The following is a 19,490-nucleotide window of genomic DNA, read 5'->3' on the forward strand; positions in this document are numbered from 1 at the left end:
GCGGCTAGGGTCTGGAACCAACTTCCAAGGGAGGTGGTGCAGGCTCCTACCCTGTGGGTTTTTAAGAAGAGGTTAGATGAACACCTTGCTGGGCTCGTTTGACCCCAGTACTCTTTCCTGCCATGGCAGGGGGTTGGACTAGATGATCTTCTCAGGTCCCTTCCGACCCTAGAAACTATGAAACTATAAAACAGTGTCTAAAATGGTCAAAAGAGCTTCCTAACCTAGTTAAAAAAAATCAGCTTGTCTACTTTATGCTTTCCCTTTTGTTTATATTTTTAGAGCAAAAGCTAAGATGCTGTAGAGTTGATGGCATTGTTCATGACACAGAGAAATTTCCTCTTGCCGAGGGTGATCAGATGAATGTGTTAGTTAGTCTGAGGTCAGAATTAGATGTTGCCAAATGAAACAGTTGTCAGGATGTGATCCAGCACAGCTGATCTGCTTCATTGGGTGAGCCAAGGGCCTCGCATTGATGCTGTGGGACAGCAGGTGTCATGTTCTCCCAGGTCTTGATGGGTCTGGTCCTGCACACCCTGCAAATTTCCCTTAGAGACACGCCTCCTAGGATATCCTGGGAGCATGTCTCTCTAAGCAAAGAAAACCCTGTCTTTCCCACTTGGAGAGGTGCACCTGCAGATTCCATGGGGTGCATGTTTGTAAGAGGCTGAAGCCAGCTACGCACTCCCAAGACTTGGGCTGATTCTGTGCAGGAATTCCCAGTGTATGCAGAATTTGGTCCCTCAAACCCTCTGAACACCTGCTCAGGGCGGCTGGAGAATGTGGGTGGCTTCAAGCTGCCCAGGCTCTCCTGCCACAAAGCAAATAGACATCTGCTGCTAAAAAGCAGCATAAATTAATACAGCCTTTGTTGTGGCCACAGATTTTGGGCATTTGTGGTGTGACAAGGGGCTTGGGCATCTGTTTTTTTTGGCTGTTGTGTTACCATAAAGGTTTTTATGGTGACACAGAAGAGATGAAAGTGATGTCTGTTTTTAACCCTTAGAGTATTGGTTGATGTGCTCATTGGAGCTTCATTTTGCCAAGGTGCCTTAAAAAGGTATTTACTTCATTGGTGTTTTTACATAATGTTTTTCTTTCAACATGTCTGTCTTAGGAGAGAGAGAGCAGTCAGCAGCAACTTTTGAATTCTTGCTCAGTATAGATGTTTGTATAATAATAATAATAAAAAAGACTTATTTCACTTTTATAGCTGCAGTATAATCAAGAGCCCTGATGGATGCAAAATTAGCCGGTGTTCTATTTAATTGGAAGGATGTTAGTTTAACCACCTGCTGATTTGATTTGAAGCCACTGCTTATGTCACATTACACTAGAATTAATTACTTTGAATAAAATGTTATGTGTTGTTGCTTAAATGCTGAAAGTGCCTGAGATGCATATGATGTTACTTTGAGAGAACAGAGTGTGTTTTTTGTGAAGTGTTGCTTCTTTGTGCTATCATACCCTCTCAACCTTTTATCTACCAGCTTGTCTAGTTTGTCCCTCAGCATTCTGCTTGCGATTTATGGTGGTGCAGCTGTCCTTCTGCATGTTGCTAAACTGTTATGTATGAGTAGTTAAATTCTAATGTGGACTTGAAATCTTTTATTTGGTGGATCTGCAGGCCAAGGCAAACGCACTTTTTCTCCTTTCTCCTTCCCTGAAATTCACAAATTGCTTTAAATTAAATCACCATGCATATAACTCAGTCCAAGGATCAGTAAGTTCAAAGCATAGTTACTGAGAACTAGAAGCAAGAGACAACGAATTTTAGCCAGCATATGCAGGGGAATGTATAGGAAGTTCACCTTCATTTTCCAAATGCACCTGTGTAAGCTTTATCCATAGCTGAGTATCCATAGGAGGGAATATGAAGAAGATATATGAAATATTACTAACCAAGATGGCACACCCATAAATGGAATATTGGGTCTGTGGAGATTTTGTCCTGGGTAGGACGTGAGTCCTAGTATTACGTTTAAAAACTTCACTACTTCTGATGGAGGTTTTTAAAGGGGAAAAAAAAAGATTCTGGGCTTCACTACTCTTAGTACCAATAAAAGGTAGCTCAAGCTAGAGGAGCCTGGGAGCCAACCTTCTACAGAGTGTAGACAGCCAGTGTGCTTACCCCAATATAATGAGACTTTCACCCTTGTATCTGGTGTAACATTATTCCTGGATAAATAGGGAGTAAAAATAGTGGTGTAATTTATACCACTTTAGGTATCAACTGTTCACTCCACCCAAATGTTGTTGTTTGCTCAAGGTATACAGACTATTGCCTGCTCTTTTTCCACCTAATGACAATGCACTGTGGTAGCGCCAAGTGGCTGTGGCTACCTTGGATTATTTGTCTGCATCTGAATTTGATTTTTTTTCACTAGTGTACGGTACTGATATATATTGCACTATTATAAATGCCATCTCTCCAGAACCTCAGGCAACAGCAGAAAAGTCATAATTTAGTACATTTTTAGTGAATGCAAGTATTTGTAACTACAGTCTAAAACTGAAGTCCCCAGTAATGGCCAAAAAAATAGTCTTGTTGAAACAAATGTCTGTTTTGCTATTAACTTGAGGAGTTGACCTTAAAGTATTATTCTCTTTATGAATAGGTGTCTCTTGGTAGTACTGTAAAACTTAACACAAAAAATATGATCTATTATGTATGAAGTGCAGAGATTATATTAGAGATATGGTGCTTCCTATTCAGAAGCAGAGGTAACTGTGGCACTTCTGATGCCCAATGTGTCTCCTATTAGTTGGCAAATATGTGGTTTTATGTTTTGTTTTGTTTCTTTTTAAATGACCAATTATACATACTTTGGACCTTATAAATTGCCTCGGAGACATTTTAAAGTGCATGTACAGATCTTAAATTAAATAACTGTTATATTTTAATATTCTTTACTTTGTATCCTTTTTAGTATATCCTTAACATTGAGTTATTGAAGTAGAACAGTAACCAGAAGTAATGGCGTGTTGTTTTTTTTTAGTTTGCAAAGTGGAGAAATACTAAAATAACAGGTCTGGTAAATTGAAGATTCCAGCATTGTATTTCCTTAGTCTAATACAGCAGAGCTCTTTCATGGTTCAATAAAAGTTGACTTGCATTCCAGTCATTCCTGACTTTTTGCTTATGCCTGATAATTTTAGTAGAGGATTTCTTTTAAGCAGTTGCTAGAGAACTACGTTTTCATGCAGCTTATCTCCATCATTTAAGATTAGTCAGGATAGGAAGCTAGAAGAAGAGTTATGATTTTGCTTATGGTTTGTACATCTTGTTTGGATTATGTACTAACCTTTGTCTGAGAACTAGAAACTAGTTGTCAGTTGTATTCCAGTTCATGAGCTCCTGTGAACTCTCAGCAGATTCCTAGGGCCGTTCTGCCCTTTGTGTTGTCGATAGTCACTGGCAGCCCTCCCTTATATAATTAGGAAAAATAATTATTTCTTGACTTACAAAATGGCTATCTGTTTTTCCTTGCAGCATTTGAAGAGCTTGAGAAGTCTCTGAGTGTAGCCCAGAAGGCAGAGGAAGCTCGGAAAAAACTGCAAGCAGAGATGGATGAAAAAATCAAAATGATAGAAAAAACAAGTGAGGAAGAACGGGTAAACCTTCAACAGGAGTTGACCAGGGTGAAACAGGAGGTGGTTGAGATTATGAAGGTAACTTGATACTGTTTTAGTTGTTTGAAGGTAAAGTTTATATTTAACATGTTCCTTTATTAAGTATTAATATGTTTGGGCTGCATTTTAATATTCTTACTATCTACTGTTAAAAAAATAAGGAATCGTTAACTTCAAACTGATAGCACAGAGAACTTCCAAACTAAGCTGTTACTCTCTGGCAGTTTTTAAAATTAGGATGTTAAAGGAAATGTAAAGAAAGCACAAACCAAGTGCTCAGAAATGGTACTTGCAGTGTCCAGTCAGTGTCTTTTGGTAATGTATCAGAAGTTTACACAAGATGTTGGATTTGTGTTGACTTGCCATATTCAACTAGAATTTTTTTTACCAAAGTCTTGTGTTGTTTGGGATTATGGGAGTCTCAAAAATAGAGCTGTTTTAATGAGTACTTTCGTCTTAACAGGTCTAAACATTTCAAAACTTAAATTGATAGCGTGTATTCTTTTGAAGAAAGGACTTTTTTCTATGTGCTGCATTTATATATGAATCTGCTGTGCATAGCACATCCTTGGTACCTAAATCTTGGTTGCCCGAACACTCCGTTGTCCTCAATAGTGACTTTTTTTTTGCCATCTTGTAACTGTTGGTATCATATAACAAACTTGTCTTGCTTTATGTAATATAGTAACCTATTTCTAACCTGAAATTTGATTCAATACTATTGCAAGTAATTGTTGCTACTGCATATTGTTCTCTCTCAAACTTTATTTAATGCAGTACTGTGACTCTAATTTTCAGTTTAATGTGGTAACTTGTAATTGGTTCATTTCTTTGGAAAGATTCAGCCATTCATATGGCTCTTCGGCAGGTATTTTCCAGAGAGGCTTGGATAGTCAGGAATGTACAATAGTTCTCAGTCCTATTAAAAACAAAGTTTATTTGAACAGTCTAAAGATTACTTTTTGTTGCATGTTGTTGTTCAATAGTCATTCTCTATTTCTCAAGTGTAAATGAGCTTTCTAGTTTGGGGGGAGATTTATAAACTTGCATATATCACTTCTATAGAAGTGATTTTCCTAGAGATCAGTAATATAGGTCTGTAAATTTGGTTAACCACAGTATTATTCAATATCAGTTCACCAATGGAGCTTTGTCCTAAATATTGAATTCAAAAATTAATTTCTTGTGAGTAGAGGGAGTTGCAAACAGAAGCTCCTGTCCTAAGCATAAAAATTACCTCTGACATGGATTTGGGAGCATTACTTTCAGAATTGTTGGAGACATTGAAAAATCTGGGCATTGTGCAACTATGACAACCGAAAAAAATAAAAAAAGATGGGGAAACATTTAGCAAGATTGTAAATAGCTTCTTAATTGAGTTTATTCTTACATGTCTGATTGTTATGCCCATCAAGTAACACTTTCCTTGTTAAAAGGAAGCAGTTAATTGGTTCCTTGTTACATTTATTTGTCTTGTTTCTCATCTCTGAGTTGTAATACAAGGCATGTTTCAGGTTTTTAGAATTTTTTTTATGACTTTGATTTATAGAAGTCTTCAGAAGAACGTGTTGCTGAGCTAGAGAAATTACATAAAAGAGAACTGGCTATCAAAGAGCAGGAGCTAAATGAGAGGTTACAGACCCAAGAAAAGGAGTTCCAGGGACGGATGAAGGCAGCTCTTGTAAGCATCCCTGAAACACCTAAGGGACACTTCTGGCAGAGCTGGGTGGGAGTGGACATCTATGTCTAATGTAGCAAATCCAAGTTTCATTCATTTGGCTCTTCTTCCTTTCAACAAGAAAGGGTCTATGGGCCTAGGAAGAGGTATCCTAGACAAGCCAAGAGTAAAGTCTTTAGCAGTTGCTGTTTCATAACTTTGTTATTGAAGGAGAGGTTGAGAGAATCTTTTATACTGTCCAGCAACTGCAGCATGTTATAGTCAGTTCACACTTTTTTAAAACTCTTTCCTTAATCATAACGACTGGAAAGATTTATTGTGAAGCATGTATTCTGCTGAAGCTGGTGGCAGTGTAGATATGCAACTTGATGACACTAGCTGGAAAAGCTTGCTGTTCACTCCTTGAATGTAGCCGTTTGTAAAAAGGCGGGGTAGTAAAGGACACACAAGTTGACACTAATGTCTTTGACAACATTAGTAATACGTGTATAGTTGAGGAACTAAACCAAAATGTAGCGGAACTCATTGTCTTCCTCTTCATGTGAAGGGGAAAACAAATCTATAGTTGCCAAAGAGAGGAGAAAAAAACAGATTTTTCAGTACTGTTATTATGAATAACAAATTGTAGTGTATGCATGAAGAAAATGTATTTATTGTGTTTACACATGTACCATACTGCTGGTGTCTTTCACTTTTCTCTTGCTAGTTGCTTTGTCTTAATGTCTTGATTTTTGTGATGCTGTAGAGAATGTATCTTGAACGTGATCTTTTATATTGTACTGTTTTGTTTATGATTTTTGGCACAGGAGAAGAGTCAGAGTGAGTGCTTAAAGACAATACAAGAAAAAGAGCAGCAGGAGTCCTTAGCCTTAGAAGAATTAGAGCTGCAGAAAAAAGCAATACAGTTAGAGTGTGAAAAGAAACTTCAGGACATGCAGCAAGAAGTAGAGACATTTAGAACTGTGAGTAAAATATCTAAGTCTGACTAAACACTTAAACATTTTTAATGGTAGTGAGCCTCCAGATTTGGTGTTGATTTATACTGGTATGGAAGATTCACTTATAACACTGAGATGCAGTGGCAGTAAATTATTTTGTTACTATAATACACTGCAGTTCATAATGCTGTGGAGTATTAGATGGCATAATATGGTTTCATACCCAGGTTTAGAGTGTACATCTTATATTTCCATGCGTAGTTCTTGAGATGTTGCCTAGCATAATGATGCTCCAGTCTGCTTGATTTCTACATGTCAATGGTAATATAAATACTAATACATAAGTGAATAAAAATGTGTTTGACAGAGCTTATTAGTATTCATTCCTTTTTAGGTCACAGGCTGAAATATATTCTTTGTCTTATTTCTTAATAAAAATGTGCATTACTAGCCATTACATAATTTTGTTACATTGGAAACTTTGCTTAAGAGGGGGTTAAGATTTGCTTAAGAGGGGGTAGTCATAGCATTATAAACCAGAATTCTGATACGAGAGCCAATACATGGAAATCCACTACCTGTGGTAGCCAGTGCAGATTCTTTCTCATAACAAACGCATGCACTTTTCAAATTACTGTGCGTTCAGAATAGTTATTGTAAACTGTTTTGAGAATTTGTTGAATTAGATGTTACTGTATCTGCATTTTGCAGTCTACAAAATAGAAGAAATCTAATTTATATTATTAGTTTAATTTCTACTGTTAAACTGCAGATACTAAAATTTATTTTGTTTTATGTATTACAAATAATACAGTATTTTATGTAAACGGTCTAAAGAATTGCATAATTTGTCCCTGGCAAATCTTAAAGTAGACACTGACAGTTCTTTTATGTTTAAAATTTGCTTGTTCGTTCTATTCTATTAAAAATCCTCTTTTTATAGAGAATTCTTGAGTTGGAAAGTTCCCCTGCGAAGCATTCGCAAGATGACAAAAGACAAATGGAAGAATTAACCACTCTTGTAGAGTCTGAAAGAAACAAGCACAATAAAGAAATCACTGTTATGGTAGAAAAACACAGGGAAGAGTTAGAAGACATGAAACAGCAGCAGGAAAAGCTTTGGACAGAAAAACTTCAACTCTTAGAGCAACAGCAGCAGTCCGAGATAGAGAAACTAAGAAAGAGACATGAACAAGAAATAGATGCAATGTTAAAAGAAAAAGAGGCAGTTTTCCATGCACACATAGAAGAGATGAATGAAAAAACATTAGAAAAGCTTGATGTGAAACAAACAGAGCTAGAAACATTGTCTTCTGAGTTATCAGAAGCACTAAAAATACGCTGTGATCTAGAACAAGAGCTCTCTCTATTAAAAAGTCATTCCACCAGAGAGAACTTGGAGCTTCAGGCAAAGCTGGAAGAACAAAAAAGCTTGCACAAGGAAACAGTTGACACAGTGCTGAAAAAGGATGAAGTGTCTATTCAAGGCATTGAGAAGGCACTCAAAGAGGAAATTAACCAACTTAAACTATTATTGCAGGAAAAAGAACAACATGTGGAGGAATTAAGACTACAAGAACAGAAGTTAAGGGAAGTAGCGGAAAGAGCTGAAGCGGAAGTTGGACAAGTGTCTGCTAAACTAGAAGATCTCAGTCAGTCGCACCAAAATAAATGCAGGGAGCAGGCAAAAAGGTACGAAGACCTGCAACAAAAACTGGCCAGTATGGAAGATGAAAGATCACAACTTAAAGAACAGATTGTAAGAACTGAATCCCAGCTGAATGAAGTTAAGAGTGAATTAGACTCTTACATCTCCCAGGTACATGACCTGAGGCAACAACTGCAAGAGCAAAGCAATGAAAACTTTCAGAAAGTAACCTCTCTAACGCAACATTATGAATCTCAATTGAAAGATCTGAGTAGAGAGACTGATCAAGCAAAAACAAATTTGGTTGAAAAGGAAAGTGAAATTGAGCAAATGAAAAAACTACAGAATGAGCAAATGGAAGAGCTCAAACAGAAAATAGTAGTCAAAGAGGAGAGAATTAGTGCTATACAAGGTGAATATGAAAATAAATTAAAACAGCAGGAGAACAAGATGGACAAAATGAAACAAAAAGCAAAGGAGATGCAAGAAACATTAAAAAAGAAGCTCTCTGAACAGGAAGCTAAACTGAAAAAGGAACTTGAAAACAAGCAGTTGGAATTCAGTCACAAAGAGAGCAAGTTCAATGCAAAAATTTTGGAAATGGCACATGCCAGCTCAGCTGGAATCAGTGATGCTGTGTCAAAACTGGAAATGAATCAGAAAGAGCAACTAGAAAATCTTGCAGTGGCTCATCAGCAGGAACTGGAAAAAGTCACACAAACTTGGGAAAAGAAACTGAGTCAGCAGGCTGAGGAGCTCCAGGAGAAGCATGAGGTAGAACTACAGGAAAAAGAAAGGGAAATTGGAGACCTGAAGCAGAATCTTGCTATACTCAGTGCTGAGAAGGAAGGGAGTAGCTTAGAGATGGTTCAGCTGAAGGAAGAACAGGTGGAGAAAGAGAAAACTTTGAATGAACTGCAGGAGCAACTGGTGTTGTCATTGGCTCAGGTGAGCACTTTGTCACAGAGTGAAACTGACTTGAAAGCACAGCTTGAAAAACTAAAAGATGACCTTAATTGCTCCCTGAAGGAAAGAGCTGAACTTCATGAACAGCTCAGTGAGCTGAAAAAAGTGGAAGAAGAAAGCCAGGCTAAGATTACAGAACTTACAGATACACTGCGAACAGCTGATGAAAAACTCCAATCTCTGCAATCTTTACGCTGTAAAGAACGTGAAGATTGTGAGAGAGAACTAGAGGGGAAGCATATGGAGATTCAGCAAAAAGAAGTGGAATTCCAGAAGTTGTCCAAAGAGCTTACAGATACTTACTGGAAGACAACTGAAGCCTTATTGCAAACTAAAACTGATGAGCTAATTGAAAAATGTAATGATAAAATAAAGGTAGTAATTTCCAAAATTGCAGATTGTCAATATCAAACTACAAAAATCAAAAAAGCAATATTAATTAAAAAGTGTAAACTTCCTGAATTAGAAGCACAACTTAGACAAACGACAGAAAACCATGCTGCTTTAAGCAACTCTTTGCAGGAGTCGAGACAACAGTTACAAGAGAAGGATAATTTAATTATGTCCTTGAAAGCTGACATTGAGGGCCTTATAACTGAAAAAGAGAGACTGCAGAAAGAAGGAGGGCATCAACAGCAAGCAGCAACTGAGAAGGAAACTTGCATCACACAGTTAAGAAAAGAATTATCTGAAAATATTAATGTTGTCACGTCAGTGAGAGAGGAGCTTCAGAATAAGGAATCTGAAATCTTGGCTCTGAACAAGATGGTGTGTGAACTAAATGTCAAACTTGAGAACAGCGTAAGCTTAACAGAAAAAGAAGAAGCCATATCTTTATTAAGTAAGCATCACCAAGAAGATAAGCTACAGTTATTAAATCAAATTCAGGAATTATCTTCCAGAGTTGAGACACTGAATCAAGAAAAAGCATCAGCTCTTGAGCAAGTAGACCAATGGATGAACAAGCTGTCAGAATGGAAAAAGAAGGCACAGGTAAGGCTTACGCAAAATAATAACATTATTAAAGAGTTACAAAACAAACTGGAGCTAAGTGATACCCAAGCTAGTGAAAAGAGAGAAGAGTTAAATCGGCTGAAGGATGAGCTAGAAAAGCAAAGCAAAGAGCTAGATAGTTTTAAAAGCATAATGGAAGAAAAGCAGAGCAGCAGGGAGAAGCGAGAATCTGAATTGGCTGCAGAATTAAACATCAAAACTTCAAGAATTGCTGAGCTAGAGGAACACATTGCTCAAAAAACAACAGAAAATGGTTTGTTAATAGAAGAACTAAAGAGGCATAATGAGCAAAAAGACACTGAGCGAGAAGAGCTTGTTCAACGACTTCAGCAGACTGAGGCAGCGATTGTTGAAAAGGACAACAGGCTTAAGGATGCTGAAGAAAAAGTGCTAAGTCTTGAAAAGAAAATGCAATCAATGAAAGCTGAACTTGAGGCAAAACAGAGGGAATTTGATCAAGTGAAAACTGAAATGATGAAAAGCAAGGAGGAAGAGTTGAAGGTGTTAGAAGATAGGTTGAATATGGAAAACAGCACTAAATTAACAGACCTGAAAAAAAAGGCGGAACAAAAAATTGCTTCTATTAAAAAGCAGTTAACCTTTCAAATGGAAGAAAAAGACCAGCAGCTTAAGCAAGATATGGAAAGTCAGTTAAAAGATTTAGAACAAAAAATGCAGGAAAGAGAAGCCAAAATTATGGCCTTAAAAGAAAAAATTAGATCAACCAAAGATTCAACAGAATTAGAGAGAGAGATGCTGCAAAAAGTAGAAAATGTCAAAATTTCTGTAGAGCAAGAAAAAAACACCATGCTGGAGACACTGCAACAGACATACGAAGAGAAAATATGTGCATTACAAAAAGACTTGTCAGCAAAGGATAAATTGTTGGAGAAATATGAAAAAGAGCAACAAGAAAGTAATAATTCAAAAGTAGAAATGCAAAACCAAGAAGAACTCTTAAAAAAAGTAGAAAGTTCTGAGAAAAAACTAAAAGAGGAAGAAGCTGTGATCAAAAGGCTCCAGCAGGAACTTGAGGAACAAAATAAGAAATGTTCTTTGCTGTTAGACCATCACATACAACATGAGAGTGATTTAGCAAGAGTAAGAGAAGAATTAAAGACCAGTGAACAAAATTGTCTTGATACAGAGAACGTGATTGGAGACGTCCAGAAAAAACTGGAAGAAAAAGAGAGAGCCTGTAAGTCTTTGGAAAATAAGCTGAAAGAGTTGGAGGATAATTTAACAAAGGAGAAGGAAGTGCACAAAGTTGAGGTAAAAGATGTGTCTTTAAAATATGAAGAAAAAATACAAAGTCTTCAGCAACAGTTGGATGAAAGAAACGGTCTCCTAAAAGTGTTTGAAGAAAATGCAGAAGAGAAGACCAAATCTGATTTGGAACTGCAGAAATTACTGGGAGATATGCAGACCCAGCAAAAGGACTTGCAGGTTAAACTAGAGGAGGCTGAAAGGGAGAAGCAGAAACTGCGCAAAGATGTAAATAATCTGCAGAAAGATTTGCGTACCTTACGAAAGGAGCATCAACAGGAACTAGATATAACGAAGAAGGAATCTTTAGAAGAGATGGAACAGAAAATCAGGTAGATTTCTATGTTCCTTGTGCATTTTAAATTCTTTTTTCCAGTGTTAATATTACTACTTAAAGGTAATATAAATATTCTAAGGCTTTTCTAAATACCCATTAAATACTGACTAACCTTTGTCTGTATTTGTGAGTGGGTTTGTGGGTTTTTTGGTTTTGTTTTTTTTTTAAGTCCCTAACAGTAATACTTCATTAAAAAAGTACAACAATATTTAATAGGATCATAGGAAAATAGGGCTGGAAGAGACCTCATGAGGTCATCTAATCTGGGCGCCTGCTCAAGGCAGGATTATACCTGACTAAATTATCCCAGCCAGGTGTCCATCTAACCTGCTCTTGAAAGTTTTTAAGGATAGAGATTCCTTCTATAGGAATCTAAGCCTGTTTCCCCAATGCCTGACAACCCTTATAGTCAGAAAGTTAATTTTAAGAAGTAAGGAAAAGTGTGCTGTTTTGACAAAATACAGATTGTTTTTTCTTTGGGTTCAGTGGTAGTTGTTTTTGTAGCCTTACTATGTAAGCTTCCTTTAATATTTAGTTTAATACATAAATATAATTTTATATTCCTCAAAACAGTGAATGAGAAAAAGGTCTTAAAATTTAGCTGGAGTAGAAATAGGGTCTTGCATTTCTAAAAGTGTTGAATTTTTGCATGCTTTACTTGCCCACTGTTAAAGTATTAGGTCTGCAATGTTCAGCTGAAACATCAGGCCATAGGCTTCCAGGAGAAGAGGTATGGGATGATCAGAGAGAACCCTTCTCTGTATATCATAAAAGCCCTGGTATACTTTTAAGGGTTGTTTGAGTTTTTCATCCAAGGATTTTTTTTTTGATGACTCTGTGCTATACTTCGTTCCTGGAAGATTGAGTACTCAAAAGTTCTGAGACTTGGTTTAATCAGGTCAGTTTCTATTGTGGGAAGATGGGGGCGGGGCTTTCAGGAGTATCCTGTAGGGAGGAACAAACAGACCCTAGAACAGTGATTCTCAACCAGGGTGCCACAACGTCCTTTGAACGGTTCTGCAGGAAGTGTGAGGAGATGAGCAGAGGCTCAGGCTGTCCCTGCTTAGCTGCTCCTCTGCCTTACTATCTGCCTCCTCTGCAAGGAGGTAAGCTCTGTAATAAATAAATTAGTTTTTGAAATCAGGTGTCACTCAGTTCACAAAGTTGAGGAACAGCGCCTCAAGTCTACCTTGAGGTTGAGAATCAGTGCCCTAAAGAATCAATCAGTGCAGCTCCATTTTCAGAGCAACTGGACTTTGAGAAACAACCTAATCTCCTGGACTGGTAGGCAAGTTTCAGACTTTCTTTCATATCTACGGTGAATTTCTTGACTTTTTACTCTCTTGTACAGATATGAACGGGAAGACGTTGAACTAAAGCATAACTCCACCTTAAAGCAGTTAATGAGGGAGTTTAATACTCAGCTGGCTCAAAAGGAGAAAGAACTGGAAACAGCTGTACAAGAAACTATCAGTAAGTGACATTTTTTCATATAGTCATAATTATATAGCTTTACGCTATTTATAATGCCACTTATAAACAGGTGGTGAAAACTTAAGGTCTTCATAAGGGAATTGCATTAGGTATGGAGGAACTGAGTGTGGCTGTGTGACATTAGCCCTTCCCTAAAGAGCGCAGGTAAAGAGAATTGCTGCTGTATTGAGGAGAATCTTACCTAGGGAAGAACAAAAAACCCAATGGTGTGACATACTTATGTCCAAAAGACCAACAATTATCCCAAGAGCACCAAAAAGAGCTGTAAATTTACAGTCAGGCTTTTGGATCCCACTGCTTCGGCTTGGAGGAGAGCACCTGTTATGTCCATTTGGCCAGCCTAAAATCTGCCTTCAGATTTCCGATAGAAAAATAGACCATATCTTTGAAAGAGCCTCCCAGATACTCTGCAGTAACTTGCTACAATATGAAAAGAAACTCCTCTTTGACTGTACACCTTTGGTCACCTATTGCTTCTTCGCTTGTCCTGAGCCTTCAGAAAGCCTAGTGGCTTCTTAATTTGGCAAGGGAAATACCATGTAGCTGTGTCCAAGAAGGCAGTTTTCCTGAACCACATTGCAGGGAACTGCTCTTCTGGTGTGGTTCAGTGCCTGCTGAGGTGAAGCGGCTTTAAGCCCAGTTTATGGTAATGGGAGTCTCCTCCCTTGCTTGCTCTGAGGGCCTTGTGGCTAAGGGCAAGCAAAATTCAGGGGCATCTGAACCCCAAGACTCCGGGCTTGGGCCTGCAAGTAGGATGCCTGCCAAAGGTTTTGGAAACATCTGAAGCCCAGGTGCGGGTGAAGGATGTTTGCTGGTAGTTGGGCCACTTATGGTGCTGGTAGTTGGGCCACTTGGATTTGGAATTAGTTTGGCTAATTTGGCATTGGATACAAATTTAAAAAAAATAATTACCCCATGCTGAAGCCAATCCAAACAATAATCAGTTACAGCCTATACTTAACAGAGATCAGACCTTGAGAGAAATATTTGCAGCTCCTCCACTCCTGGCTGTTGAAGAACACCCTAATCTTGCCCAGCTCATCAGAAGCAAGCTCCCTACTGCTTAACAGACATCAAATGGACGTGCATGTCAGTAAGAGTACATTTTTTTTCTCAGAACAGCCACTGTCTTTCTGATCTCACTGTCCTCATGCTTCAGGGAAATCTACCAAGCACCTTTTAAAGGCAAGTAAAAGGGAACAAAAATTCATAAGCTGGCTGGACATGAGGAACCAAGGAGTGAACATAAATACTGACATAATGCATGATCTGATTCCTGAAATTCTTCCTACACACTACAAGTTGTAATGACTCTCCTCCCTTTTAGATTTGTCTTCAGTAATCGACTTTTTTTTCTGCTAATTGTTTGTCTGCTACCTGTAGCAGTTTCTCTTCTCCCCAGTGCTGCAGCTCTATTCATTGTTCTTAACAACTAGTATGCTTCCTTCCCTCCCTAGACCAGATGAGGAATGCGTTGTATTTGAAAGTTTGTATAACTTTATCTCAACTGTGCAGTTGGTCCAATAAAAGATATTAATCTTACCTTGGTCCTAGGGAAGCTCTTCGAGAAAATTATCCAGGAACACATCTGCGAGGGACCAGCAGGGGTGTATGCTTAGGTGCAACCAACATGGGTTCATCAGAGGCAGGTCCTGTCAGACCAACCTGGTGGCCTTCTGTGATCAGGTCACTAAATCCTTGGATGCAGGTGTTGTGGTGGATGTAGTCTTTCTGGACTTTAGAAAAGCCTTCAACGCTGTCTCTCACCCCATTCTCATTTAAAAAAAAAAAAAAAATTAGGCAACTGTGGTGTCGATCCCTACATGGTCAGATGAGTCGCCAGTTGGCTGGATGGCCAAACCCAGAGAGTCGTGGTGGACGGGTCTTTTTCCACCTGGAAGGATGTGGTCAGTGGGGTTCCCCAGGGCTCAGTCCTTGGGCCTCCGCTGTTCAATATCTTCATCAGCGACTTGGATGAGGGGGTGAATAGCACCTTGTTCAAATTTGCAGATGACACTAAGATGTGGGGGGAGGTGGGCAAGCTGCAATCAGATCTGGACAGGTTACAGAGGTGGGCGGATGAGAATAGGATGGGTTTCACCACTGACAAGTGCAAGGTATTGCACCTGGGGAGGAAGAACCAGCAGCATACCTACAGGCTGGGGAACTCCCCTTTTGCCAGCACAGAGGCAGAAAAGGATTTTGTAGTCGTTATTGACTCCAAGATGAACATGAGCCACCAATGTGGGGATGCAGTCAGGAAGGCCAACCGCACCTTGTCATGCATCCACAGATGCATCATGAGCAGGTCCAAGGAGGTGATACTCCTCCTCTGCAACACTGGTCAGGCCCCAGTTGGAGTACTGCGTCCAGTTCTGGGTGCCGCACTTCAGGAGGGCTGTGGACAACATGGAGAGGGTCCAGAGGAGGGCCACTTGCATGATCAGGGGACAGCAGGGCAGGTCCTATGAGGAGAGGCTACGGGACCTGAATCTGTTCAGCCTCCACAAGAGGAGGCTGAGAGGGGATCTGGTGGCTGTGTATAAACTGGCCAAGGGAGACCAGCAGGCAATGGGAGAGTCCCTGTTCCCCCAAGCACTACTGGGAGTAACAAGGAACAACGGCCATAAGCTGACAGTGAGCATGTTCAGGCTGGAACTCAGGAGGCACTACTTCACAGTCAGGGGGGCTAGGATCTGCAACCAGCTTCCAAGGGAAGTGGTCCTCGCTTCTACCTTGGGGGTCTTTAAGAGGAGGCTAGATAGATACTTTGCTGGGATCGTCTGACCTCGGCTTTCTTTTCTGCCTGTGGCAGGGAGTCAGACTTGATGATCAGCTCAGGTCCCTTCCGACCCTACTAACTATGAAACTATTACACAAAAAATCCTTGCCTGGACTACCGTGGCTACAGTATTACTGTAATACTGTAGTTTCCATCTATCATGGGCATACAATTTGCTGAGTATCAACTGTGACCGTCTTCCAGAAATACATTCAGGCCTCAGGCTGGAAAAGGTTGATGCCAGTATCACACTACATACAAGTGTCTGTGTCAGGATCAAGAAGTTACTTAAATAACCTACTCTTAAAGGGTCTGTGAAGAGGACAAAAAAATATTGGATTGTTTGACTTTCCATGATTTTGCCTCATCAAAGATTTTTCTTTCGGGTTAAAAATTATCTTTAAATCCTTTAAATCATGTTTGTTATGAGATGTTATTTTTTATTTCTGTCTTCTCATTTATGATGGCACTTGTCATTTTATTTTTTTTAACAGGTAAAGCCCAAGAGGTGGAAGCTGAGTTGATGGAATCCCATCATATAGAGACAACACAGTTGCATAAAAAAATTGCAGAAAAAGACGATGATTTAAAAAGAACGGTTAAAAAGTATGAAGAAATCCTTGAGGTAACTACTTCTGGAAAGTGATCTGATTCAGTCTATTTAAGTAAAGTATTTTCTTTTAAAGGACTCTTGGGGGGGGTGGAAATTTCTGGCAAAATGTTATGTTTATAAGAGGTTTTTGAAAATATAGTAGTTTGTAGTTGCACTAATTATGTATTGATTTATAACATTGCTTGTTTACATCTAAGCGATCTTTGTAATTAAAATGTTCCTGCATCTTACTACTGCATAAGACTACATAAATGGTGCTCTGATCCTGCATTTGGCTATATGGGACGGATCTGCGCATCTGACTAAGCACTTTTTAATGTCGTTAGAATGCTACATGTGTATATAACCCTGCCCACACAGGCCTGGATGGAAAAACAGGTTTCAAACTGCAATGCAGAAAAGCAGCAGCATGAATGATTAAGTTGCCTTGCATCTTTAAAAGGTTTCAAGTGCAGTGATCAAAGGTGCTGTTAGCTGTACAACAACAGATAAAATAAATGGTTTTATTTTCTCAGTATTCTTGCCATGAATAATCTGAAGAACTGCATACCAAACAGACTGAAGACTTTTTCTGTTTTAAAAACTGAGTGTAGTAAAGGCAGAATGTAGCCCTCTTCCCTACTTTTTAACATTAGCAGCTTGAGTGGAGATGTCAGATGTGTAAAACAAGGTACAATTTGGCAGCCATTTCCTTCCCTACATTTTACTTCTTGATTAATAACAAAGCAAAGTACTTTTGTGATAATTCTAACCTGACTTTCTGGATTATTTGTGATTTTTGTTTTTTTTCTCTCCCTCCATATAGTCTGAGCATGTAGGGTTTTTTTTTTTTTGCCAATTGGGCACTTAGGCCTTATTCAGACCTTGAAAGACAATGTCACAGGTTACACTAAGCATGTGTTAAATGTACTTAAAATATGAGCACCCACATGTTCAAGCAGTAAAACGCATAAGTGCTCTTATATTGTGGCAAAGTTGGGACCTTTCATGGAAGGAGTATCTCCAGATTTGCATTAAGTATCATTTAGCTGTTGCTGGACTACTCCACAAAGATGATACAAGCAATTAGCAGTCCCAACCCATCTATGATGTCAACCAGGGACCCCTCTGTTACACCACGACTCTGGCCAGGATGAGAGCTTCACATCAGAAAAAAGGGTTCTGGATTTTTTACTTGTTAGGTTCCTCCTGGATCAAGTTGAACGCTGGGCGCCTGCAGCCCCAAAGTGTCCCAGCACTGGCTCTGTACTGGAGCCTTAGTGTTGGGGCTGGGATGAACAGTCAACTATCTGTGTATGTTAGAGATCATAGTAAACATTACTATGCATCTGCTCAGAACACGCAACTTTTACTACCTCACAGATTTAACACTTTCATGTGAACTATACATTTCAAATCAAAGGGCTTATAAAAATAGTTTTCAGTATTCTTTAACTGCTATGTATGTTATAAAAAGTTTAAATGCATTATTTGCTGCTTATGATCCATTTGCCATAAAGTATGTTTCTGCTTATGTAGAGCTGATAATTGCATTTCAAAGACAAGAACAGGATTATATCAGTAAAGACAACTATCTTAACATCTCAGCGTTATACAATACCGTCAAAGTCCCACTAATTAGAGATCTTCCAAGTTAATGCAACCTATCATTTATGTGGCCTGTGATCTTCTCTATTCAAACTAAAATATACCATTAGAGGAAAATTAAATGTTGCCACCTAGGTTACCTTAATTTGGGGTTGTGTGCAAGCTGAAAATGAAGGCTCTCATTTTAAGTATGTAACTTTGCATTTGTCATATTGTCTTCCATATGCATACGGTGCAGGCTTTGTGGCTAAGATCTGGGAAATTGCAATTTTATTGATGTTTGAATCGATCGTTGCAATGAAATCAGAATAGAATTTGGTTGATATGTTGTCAGAGTATACTAGGTGCTTTTAAGAGCAATAAGTTTTTGGGTTGCATAGAGTGTATAGCATGCTGACTTGTAAGTGTTGTGTAATAACCTAAAACTTTAAATTACAGTGTGTAGTAATGATCTTATATTAAGGATTTTTCAGGCCGGGGTCACGTTTTGGTTCAAGTATAATAACCGTCTTGAATTATGGCTTCTATAGCCACCTTCTGTGACTGAGAATGATGTACTTGCAAATTTATTAGATTTTATCAGAGATGGTGTGTGAGTGAAAATGGATCAAAAAATCATTAATGCCAGTAATAGAAAGACACAAAGAAGCAGATTGATCAAATGAGTTTTAATTTAGTTTAGTGCTTAAGTAGTCTATACAAATGTTATAGTACATGCATATTTATGAAATGGTCATGATGCTTAGAACTTCTGTAGAAGAGCAAAGCAATAAAATAATCTAATCTTGGGGGGAGCAGAGACATATCAGAATAAGCAGAATTTGGTCTAGATTTTTTTTAAAACTTGCTATGCCAAAACAGAGCTTTAGGAAAAGCTTACAGAATATTAAAATAGGTAATGCAAACAAATGATGAATCCCCAGTCATTGATAGTAATGAATGAAATGCCTGTTCAGTGCAGACAGTTGGGCTGAATCAGTGGCCCCTGCAGACGTTACACTTAAGACATACTTAACTAGTTAACTGCATCTTAAAGTGTAACTTGGCCACACGTACAGGCAGTTGGTGGTGCAGTAAAACAGGAAATAAGCCATAACATCATTACACAAAAATTATGTACTAATTTTGTATCTAGTATTCAGCATGATATAGTTTTTAAAGTGTAGCAGGGTGGACCGCATCGGGATCTCCAACTGACCATGGTCCCCACCAGTCAACAATCTTCTGGTTTTGGGGACTTGCCAAGGCCAGTCTGAACCGTTGTGCTGTCCTGATCCAGCTGAGAATCAGCCAAATGTCAGTGGGTTCTGGGGATCTCAGTAGGGTTCAAACCTGAATTTCAGCTTGCTGGGGAGCCCAGAATCATAATCCCAGGTTCCCCCTGCAGGTGGGGCACAATTGGGATCAGATGCCCCATCCCAAAAATTGTGCATCTCATCATGTGATTTGTGTACTGTTTACCTGCCAAAATACCGAACAACAAGGCTGTGTGAAATTTCACTGAGTTTAATGAAACTGCAGCCCCATGGAGCTC

The 19,490-nt window shown here is 38.7% G+C and overlaps 1 protein-coding gene across 6 annotated transcripts in view; it reads left to right on the top strand.

Moving 5' to 3' along the window:
* The window catches only part of GOLGA4 (golgin A4), an 89,828-nt gene that overhangs the window by 32,109 nt on the left and 38,229 nt on the right, over nt 1–19,490 (top strand). For all 6 annotated transcript variants that reach the window (XR_002095962.1, XM_019508991.1, XM_019508994.1 and 3 more), the window contains exons 11-16: nt 3,494–3,672; nt 5,183–5,314; nt 6,118–6,273; nt 7,193–11,475; nt 12,832–12,953; nt 16,251–16,381. Coding sequence is in view for 5 of the 6 variants with exons in the window: in XM_019508991.1 (XP_019364536.1) it covers nt 3,494–3,672; nt 5,183–5,314; nt 6,118–6,273; nt 7,193–11,475; nt 12,832–12,953; nt 16,251–16,381 (5,003 nt within the window). In the remaining variant the exon portion in view is untranslated. The remainder of the gene's footprint in view (nt 1–3,493; nt 3,673–5,182; nt 5,315–6,117; nt 6,274–7,192; nt 11,476–12,831; nt 12,954–16,250; nt 16,382–19,490) is intronic.

Source organism: Gavialis gangeticus, unplaced genomic scaffold, assembly GCF_001723915.1.
Source record: "Gavialis gangeticus isolate Ggan-Ray unplaced genomic scaffold, GavGan_comp1, whole genome shotgun sequence".
Lineage (NCBI taxonomy): Eukaryota > Metazoa > Chordata > Crocodylia > Gavialidae > Gavialis > Gavialis gangeticus.